General features: G+C 47.5%; 1 protein-coding gene across 13 annotated transcripts in view; it reads right to left on the bottom strand.

Moving 5' to 3' along the window:
• LOC141925753 (uncharacterized) overlaps positions 1-5,745 on the bottom strand; it is a 64,509-nt gene extending 58,764 nt beyond the window's left edge. For all 13 annotated transcript variants that reach the window (XM_074830251.1, XM_074830260.1, XM_074830258.1 and 10 more), the window contains exons 1-2: positions 5,741-5,745; positions 458-493 (exon numbers count right to left, since the gene is read on the bottom strand). In XM_074830251.1, coding sequence (XP_074686352.1) covers positions 458-478 — 21 coding nt within the window. In that variant the 5' untranslated portion in view covers positions 479-493; positions 5,741-5,745. The remainder of the gene's footprint in view (positions 1-457; positions 494-5,740) is intronic.
• Between the last annotated feature and the right edge of the window lie 3,927 nt (positions 5,746-9,672).

Consider the following 9,672-nt stretch of genomic DNA (forward strand, 5'->3'; position numbering starts at 1 on the left):
CTCCTGCCCCAGCCCTCTTCCCCATCCTCACCCTGGGATGCCCGAGCAAAGAGCAGCTCCAAAAAGCAGCTCAGCCAGGCAGGGGATGGCCCGCTTTGTTCAGGGCAGAGTTATTTGGACAGGGCAGCTGCCCGTGGCAGGCAGGCGTGCATGTTAGCAAGCCCATGGTTAGCAAGCCCAGCTGGCACATGAGGTGGCAGCAGGAGGCACCCAGCTACGGGGGATGCTGAACCAGAGGAAGGCCTGAGCAATACAGCAGAGGGGATGGAAACACGTACACAGTTTTCAGGGCTGGCCACCCTCCTGCAACAAGGAGAGGCCCTCAGGTGTGGGGCTCAGGGAGGGTAGCTTTGCTGACACTGACACCTGCCAAGGATCACCCTGAAAGCCCCCCCAAAATCTTAGGGGTTGGGAGAGGATGGAGAGGACAAGGCACATGCAAGAGGTTTCGACTTACCGGCCGCCCAGGGATCCCCATCGCACCTTTGTCTCCCTGGCAATTAAGACAAAATCAGAGGCAATTGGAAACTGGCCAAAGGTAAGGTTATAAAACAGCACAAATGAGCTATGCCACAGACGTGGCTTCGTGCTGCAGTGCAAGTCTCCAGGGATTTTGAGAGAGGGAGAGATCAAGTTAGAGAGAAAGGAAAGTGTGTTTGCGTTTTCCCGAACCTGTATTTAATAACATGTATAAGACACCAGTTCACTTGTGCATCCAACAAACCAGCACATCTCGCAACAGAAATTACATATGATGATTTAGGCAGCAAAAGAAGGGCAAGAATTTTCAGCCTAACAAAGTATAATCCCAATTTCTAACACTTCATAAAATCCGGGTCCTGGGAACTGACTTCCTGCAGTAGCCAACCGTCACATTTTTCTCTTTCTTTACCAAAGTCATCTGTGTGTTAGCTATTTATTTATAGAGTTATCACTTTAAAACAGGATTCTCTTAAACTTGAAAATACGGTCCTGTCCAGAAGCAAAAGAAAAATGTGGGAAAACAAGCTGACACAGGAAAAAGCACGTCTGGAAGAAGACATATGAGCAGCTGTGTTCAGTGTCCTCTACCCCTTTGAGATACTTTGCAGTGCATTGGCAGGGTGTGAACGATCGTAACAGTGGTTTGGGGAATGACTTTGGGCCAGACAACACTGAACAGAGCCTCGTAAACACATGAACACAAGACCGGTGGCAATTTTGTTCAGCCACTTACCTACAAGACAGTTTTCTGCCTCTTAAAGTTAAATTTAACTATGCAATTAAAAATTAAAAAAAGAAATCAATTTCCTCTGCATTCCTGGTCACCAAAACTGAAGGCTGTGCAGATTTGGAAGACAGCAGCTGGTTGGCAAAGGATCTGGCTGGTTATATCTTCAGCAGTCACGTAACTTTTCCTCTATATTTTGCAAAAATGACATGATAATAATCTCTCAGTTCTATTTTCAGCAATGTTTGGGGTTTCCTTATGTAAAACAGTGTGTCCTTGGCCGTGAACCCGGTGTTCTGGTTTCTGCAGATGGAGACATCAGTCCCATTGGTGCCACCTCTTTGTGCCTTCCACCACGTTCAGTCCCAACGTGTGTGAACGTAGTCTGAAATCTCTGGAAGTGGAATGCACTTAACTCTATTTGTTTGCCGGGTGTACGCAGAGGCTCCTTTGGCCATGCATCCCAAACTCAGACATTATTGCCTGGGATCAAACCGCTACCTGGTGAAAGTTTAGCTGCTTCCCTCTACAGAGCTGGGGAACCGTTCAGTATTGGGGACATTCCTTTCCATGCAGCCCATGTTTTGATAAATTGAAAAGCAATATATGCTTTGCAAAAGCGTCCCTTGCAGATGGATGAAACACTAAACAGCTGCTTGATTTAAAATTTTTGTAGATGATATATTACGCAAAACTGCTTTCTTCTAGGGTTTTAGGCGGGTTCTCAGTCCTGCTAATATTTGCCTATCTCTGTGTGCCGGCAGTGAGCAAAATTCCTGGTGTCAGCATCTTGCCTGGGATTACTCTGTGGCTGGTGGAGAACATAATGCTGAGTTTTCCTGTGCTTTTAGTCCCCTAAATGCTGTTTTCCTCCAGAGCTGAGCTCAGGCTGATCTCCCTCATGGTTTGAGGTAAAAGCTGATTTTGTTTCTCCTGGCTCTGTTGTGGCTGGTGCCCAAGCAGGAAGAGCCTGAGGTCGGGGCTGAGCTGTGTCAGGTCTCCAGCAAGTACCTGGTGTTGGAGCGGTACATGACGGCACCGTGTCTGGTATGTGACTGCGCAGTATTACAGACCTCCAAGCAATAATAGCGAAGGGGGAGCTCCCAGTACGACAGCAAATAAATGCCAGATGTTTATAAGGAAAGGTTGTCTGTGACAGGCAGCCAGGAAAGAGCACTCACGGGTGGATGATACCATGTAGGTTGGTTACAAGGTCATGCAAAACCGCCTGCAGCTCCCACCTCGGTGCTAGAGTAGCATGGAAGGCAACAAGCAGCCTCTGTCCTGAGTCGGGAGGAGAGCCAGCACCACAGTTTGCATTTTGTTCATTAGGAAACTGCCTGCTACGGCTGTTGTAGTCTCCAGGTGAGCAGCAGCCTGGGGAGCAGGGAGCCATCGCCAGGAAAGCACGCAGCTGTAACCCTGAAACCACACTCCTTCCTCATTCATGACTATCTATCTCAGTTGCAGCTACTGGTATTATTGACTTTTGCATTTGTCCCAGAGTGACTGAGGCCTTTTAAATCCTGCTTAACTAAGCAAGGCCCATCAGCAAGAATACTGCATGCTGCACCTCTTCAACCAGACCCTCAAGTGACAAAGGTATCTTCAAAAGTAGTGTGTTTCCCACATGCAGGAGGGTTCATAGGGGTTCTGTTATCCTTAAATTTGGTCCTACAAAGCTCCCGTGGTCCCTACTCTGTTATGAGCCATTGTCCTGTTTGTAATATGCTGTTCCACATCAGGTTTGCTATGCGAGATCACTATCTTCTCCCAGTTTACAAACCCTGGAGGCCTACTGATGAAAGTACTGCCAGACAGAGGGCATGAGGGAATGAAAAGAAGAATGAAGTATTTACCGGGAGCCCTGGTCTTCCTGTAAGGCCCTGAAACAAAATACATAGAAATGGCCAAAGTTAGCTTCAAACTCTGAAGGGAGGGCTTGATAAAGAGACGAAATCACATGTAAGGGTTTAGGAAACAGAATGGTTAAGAAACTCTCCACAGCTCCTTGACCATCAGCTCTGATTGCTTCGGTTTCCTAATCTGTTTGTGAAGTTTACTCTCCTTTTGGCATGGCTCTACCCACAGCTCTCCACACGGGCTGTGAAGGTATCTGCAAATCCATGGAGAACGAGGTAATTACAGGGCTCTGACTTTCTTCTTTAGTTTCCATCTGCTAAATATTATTTTTTCATGTATGGAATTGCTGCAGTTGCCACAGAAATGTTGCATGTTCAGAAATGGGAGAGAAAACGTCCGTGAGAGGATCTTTTCATTCGGATGTGGTCCAGACGGCAAAAGAGTCCGGGAACCTCAAGGACTATTGCACGATTTCATCATTTCCTTCCTTTCTTTGCCCCGTTTAGTCCCAATCTCACCAAATTTCTTACATGACTGCGGGTTGCCCTTGCCTTCACCAAAGCCTTGACTGAGTTCACGAATAATGGTGGGAATATCTACTGGGCAAGAGGAGAGCATGAAGGTTCCTTTTGCTGCTGGAGTGTTCCACATCCATTTCCCTGGCTTTTCTCCTTGTTGCCCTAGACTACAAACAGGGCTTGGTGCGTTTCTAATGAGTATTTCTGCCCATCCCCACACTCAAGCCAACATCGGCACTGGGGGCTAAACCCTGCTGCCCGGCACATTGTGTTTTGCAAGCTGGGAAAAAAATGTGGGAGAGAGATGTGGGGTTGTCAGTGCTTTGGGGTCTCTATCTAGAATGATGTGTATGACAACCAGCCAGGCAGAAGCCCAGATCTGTGGCTCATAAAGTTGAGTTTCCATGCGGTTTTAATCACAAGAAATATGGGGGGGGAGGGGGGAATATTTCCTATGGTGACATAGAGGATCCTGCTTGACTCTTCAGTGGTGAACTTTTGCTCACGGTGCCTGAGCCAGTCTCACTCACCAGCCAATCAGAAACCCCAGAGGTCCAGAATGAGATGAGGGTGCTGTTAGCCCAAGACAAATTCCACTTTGGCTAACGATGCTCGGTCTGCCCGACTTCCTCTTGTTATTTCCATTGGCTGTAGCATTCCTCAATGTCCTGAAAGTCTACGTGCAGAGACAGGTTCAGGGGTCGCAATAAGCCGGGATACGGTAGCGTATATTGTCAGCACTTCTCTGGTGGTCCCATGTGTTTCTGCCAGGCTTCAATCTTTCATTACGGTTTTAAGTTTCTAACCCTTACTGCTGCAGAGAAAGCCTGGAGCGTGTGTCTTCCTCACCCTGCAAAGGCACAGACTGCTCTCCAGGAGACGTCTGTGTTTTCTCTCTAATATTTCAGGGCAGTAATGGAAATACCAACACCACTACCAATTTTGTGCCCACCCCATCCCTTTAGTGTTGACATATTCTTGCTCAGGGTGGAGTGGCAGGGACAGCCCTGGATGGACTCTGCTTGCAGCCCCCTCCAGAGCAGTGCTTTCCTCCCAATAACCTAAAGCTAACGCCGAAATACATTCACTTCAGCGGCCAGTCCTGAAAGCCCCTGGGAAAAGCTATCACTGAAAGTTTGCGTGGATCAGGGCTTCCAGCTGTAAAACGCTTTCAGACCTTTTGGCCTGGAAGGTGCAACTTTTTGGAAGATTGTTGTCATTAAACTGGGCTGTGCTCATATATCTGTGGGAGTTCAGTCTATAGCATTTCAACTTGATGAAAGGGGAAAATAGGTTGTGCAGCAACTACTTCTCCTCAGAACGTCATCTGCAAACTGTTTAAGACATTTTTGTGTGAACAGACAAAAGATGACTACCGTATGTTTAACTTCTCATGTTCCTTTACAGAAACCCAGTATAGTTACTCTATTGTACACGAATATAAACCATTTCCTCTGGAAGGACCGTGCTAGAGACAATATAGCGTTTCTTTATAATCCTGAGAGATGTCGATACACGGCCTCATTCCTTGCATTGCTGCTTCTGGTTCACTGTGGGTCTCTTAATAGCTGTAAGAAAACTTCTGCAATAACCTAGCTATTTTTCTGAAGCCTAAATCGTCTGTGCTGAGGTTTTGCATTAGCTAACATTTGAAAAGGAAGCTGTCAACACAATTTTTCCTCTGAAATTGATAGTTGTGCAGCTATACTTGAAGACCCAACAGTTCAGCAAGCCCGGGTGAGTAGCAGGGAACAAGTCCCTACAGCTCAGCTCCCGCCATGTGTTTACGATCTATCTTTCCCTTTTTCGCAAACAAGTCTGGCATCCAACGCATGTGAAGCGCATACAGTCAATTCCTCCAGGGTACGTGGGGCCGACTGGTAACACGCAGATATCTGCAGCCCTCGCATTTGCCATGTCCCCATCCCCACGCTCCCTCCGTCTCACCCTTGGAAACTGCGATATAACCAAAAGTAATCCCACCCCAATACGGGTCCTGAGCACCCGCAGTACTTGCTGTTTGGGAGATCCCAGGGTGCCAGGACTGCAAAGGTGGCTACCACATCAGACACCACAGACAGGAGACTGCTAGTTCATGCCCTGCAAACTGTGTCAACAGCTTCTAATACCATAGAGGTTTGGTACTTACAGGTGGACCTGAAAGAGAGAAGAAAAATAAACATTTTTTTTTTTAAATGCAATAAATCCCAGAAAGAAAGGCTAGATAAACACATCGTACCATCTTTTAGGGTTGATCCTGATGCTGCTCCCATTTGCTGATGCATTTTCACCAACTCACTGCTCATTAATTAAGGTATCCCCACAATTAGCAGCACTGCTTACAGTCATCATGAGTGCAGGGCAGCCTCTGAAAGCCCTGTGTTGGGAAGGCCATGTAAGTCGGGCTCTTGACACTGTTACACTCATTTTTGGTCCTTTGGCACACAGGGGTCCCCTCCATGAGCACGACATCACTGAGCATGGGCAACTCATTACTTGTGTGACTCCCTCTTGCATCCTGCCCACACCTTGGGGTTGAGAAAATTGAATCTGGGGAGGCAATAGCCCTTTGCTGCTAAAATGCCTATGCATTTTCCACTAGCATCAGTGATCTTGTAGAGGCATGAAAAGGTTAACAAGGAAACTACAGCTATTAAACACATCAGGTACCTTTTCCCTTTAGTACAAGCACATTTTCCCCTTTGCTTCTGGCTCTGTTCCCATAGGAGCCAATCTGCCCTCTTGGAAGAAATTCCCTCAAATCCTTTGGGTTTCTTTTATTTTGGAAGCTTTTTGGAACCTGTCAGTGTGGAGCACTGCATATCCCTTGTACAGAACAGTTGTACAGTATATATCAGGCCTTAAAGAACACATTTCTTTCATCAGTTCCCAGAAAATTCCTCAAAATCCTGACAGATATTGTGTGTGTGGAAAGAAACCCCTGGACTCACTATTTTGTGGTTTCCTCTCTGTGGGAGAAGCAAGACACACCATACAACTGTCAGGGGTTTCTACATTTTCCATACTTTATAGACACTCTGTTTTCTTTTTTTTTTTCTCTTTACGTAAAGCGCCAAGAAGTAAAACTAAGCAGTATAACAGGCGAGCTGACAGATAACAGGCAGCAACCACTTCTTTGCACGGGAGGCGGATGTCACGGTGAGCACCTGCAGAATACGTCGTCATCCTGAAAATGCCCCTGGCTGAAAGTCCATAGAAGAAACTGGAGACTTTGGATGAACAAACACTTCCCACACTAGAAACCTCTCACTTAGTGTGACTCTTTCATACTGGGGACTTTGGCAAAGTTTGGCTATCAAGCTTTGGTGACCTAAAATTACACTGTCAAATGCCACTCTTAGACTTTTGCTCAGCTTTCATCATGGTTGATCGAAAGATGTTACCTCTAAAGGGTACCTTTTGGTTAAAATAAAAAAAATGATAAAGTTTAGCACCTTCATGATGACCAACAGAGAGAGCTAAGGTCAACATTCACCGCCAAGAGGCTCAACAACTCAAAACAACTCCATCCAAATTTAGGACAGGAGCTCAGGGGGGACCTGGATTTGGTTGGTCTGTCAATTGCCCATCACTGGTGTTGGTGCTGAGGTCACTATCCTACTTGGTATGCCAAGTCTAAACAACAAAAGGGTTTCTGATCAGAGAGTTGATTTTCGAGGGCAAGGTCATACTGAGATCCAGGAATCCTAATTCATGCCAAACTGGGAGGAAAAAAAAAAAAAGGGAGTTTGCTGAGTCTGGCTTGGATGACAATAAAGTTCTGTGAGAGAACTGTTTTGGAGAGATTTTGTTTCAGAGTGAGCACCCTGTCACAAGGTCAATGCTTATAGCTTGCCAATACACGGACTTTATTTCCATTAGCAACTCTGTAGACCCTTAATAACCCGCCTACCCGTCTGTGCGGGTTTGGGGCACTCATGGATTGCATGAACCAAACTGTTTAGCTAATGTTGAAAGAAAAATTTAAAAGCAAGCAAACCCTTAGCCATTCCTGCCCTTCCAGACCGAACGCGACCAGACATCAGCACAGCCTGTAATGGTATTGTAATACCGCTGAGAGAAAACATAAGCTTTTTTTTGCTCCATAAGCTATGTCCGCAGAGCAGAGTAAATCAGCAATGCCGGCAGCTCTGGGCCCATCAGGCCACGCACCCCACACAGATCAAAGGCAGGAGACATATTGGAGGCCCATCTTTGTTATATGCCCTCTATAAAATTAATGGTTATGTAAAGGGGGGGCTGCACAGTCTTGTGTAAACACACATCAGTGAGCTGCAGGGACACAGTCTTGGCTGCAATAAGTCAATCGGTAGAGACCATCCAGGGACTGGGCTTCAAATGCCAGGACTGTCCGTGTGACCCAGGATAAAGCAAAGCCCTCAGATACAGTTACTTCTAAAAAACCCATTATCTTGCATGGACTGGAGGAGGAGGAGGGAAGATGTCCCTAGGACAGCAGGGAGGAAGGAGGTGCTGCTGGATAAGCTGTTGCAAAGCACCGGGGATTTTACAAAGTGAAATAATGCTTCAGCAAAGTGGATTTGTCATGTTCTGTCACGGTGATTAATGAGAAGGCTGAGCAGAGCTTCTAAAGAGGCTCAGTCTTTAATATAACAAGAAGTAATTTAACGCACATTAGAGGAAAGAGCGGGCAAAGGAGGGAGGGGATCTTCATGCCTCTGCTCTCAACCACTCTAACCACTGGTGGCCGGACCAAGCCAGCCCCTCCTGGGCAGCACCGGCTGCGCTGCATGCAGTGCACCAGGCTTGCCCCTGGCCAGGGGTCTTCCAGAGCTGCCCTGCCCTGGTCAGGGATGCTGGCGACCCTGTAAGCCAAGGGAGCAAACCTACAAGTTGACCAGGCTGCACGGGACCCTTTATGAAACTAATGTGAACTGCAACAAAGTCACCACAACACCACTGCGTGTTGTCCCCCAAGCTCCCCAGCTCCTGCAGTCCAAAACAGATGGGGGCAGCGGTGTAGAAGGAGGCCTGATTGCCCCCAGGTGGACCAAGTCTTGATGGTGGTGAACTCCAAAGAGCTCCACAAACAACCAAGAGCCAACAACCTTGACAGCCACAAGTGCAAATCACACCCATGGGGGTTCCTCCTCTCCCATCTTTACAGCAGGCTCTTTTGGGACAAGTGCTGCTTAGGACATGAGCTAGTCCCCCTTCCCATAATCAGCCAGCAGAGAAGGGACAACAACTCAACAGAGCAGGGATCAAAGCTACTGTGAACATTTATAAGCTCATTTCATAGCTAAGCCCAGACAGCAGACAGACCCAGAGCTCCCAGATCACCAAATTCCTTAGCCTTACACAGAACAGGGAGCCCACATTTGTAATTAGCACCTCCAGATCCTGTGTGTTTTGAACCTGATCTTGCCGGGACCAGAGCGATACTGGTGCTGGCACGCGGGCTGCAGCACGACCGTCTGCCCATGACAAGCATCTCAGGAAGCATCTCTCTGTGCCGGTGTCTTGCTGAAAGGCACTGGAGGGCTGTAAGCGACTGCGATCGCTGTTTATCCAGCTGCGGGGCTTGTCAAGCAGTGGGCGATGGAGGAGGGGACGGAGCAAACGTGTCAGGAGTGGACGAGTGGGAGGAAGCAGCAGCCTCCTGCAAAGAGGAGACCTCCAGAGCACCTTTGAAAATGAACATTGAGAAAACAAAGAATTCTTGTGGGGGTACGCAGGGTCCTTTCAAACATATGGCCTCTGGAAATTAGCACCATCTGTACTGTCCCTTCTCAGCTGCTCTGCCTTTTATGCAGATAGAAGCTTTCCTTAAAGAAGCTCTGCCTTTCCTGTAGCCCAAGTGAGCAAACGAGCAGCCATGGTCCGCAGACAGGGTGAGGCCACCCTATTGCATATATAGAATAGGAGACACACCTGTGATGAACAGCAGGGCCATGCCACAGAGCCCTCTGCTCATTTGTCCTTCTCTGTGGCCCATTCAACCAGTGATTATCGAAAGCAGAACTGCAGTGACCCCTTTTCCCTCATACACACAAGGAGATAAAAAGCCACCCTCCACACTGTAGCCTCTTTGGGCTC

Source organism: Strix aluco, chromosome 7 (genome assembly GCF_031877795.1).
Source record: "Strix aluco isolate bStrAlu1 chromosome 7, bStrAlu1.hap1, whole genome shotgun sequence".
Taxonomy (NCBI): Eukaryota; Metazoa; Chordata; class Aves; order Strigiformes; family Strigidae; genus Strix; species Strix aluco.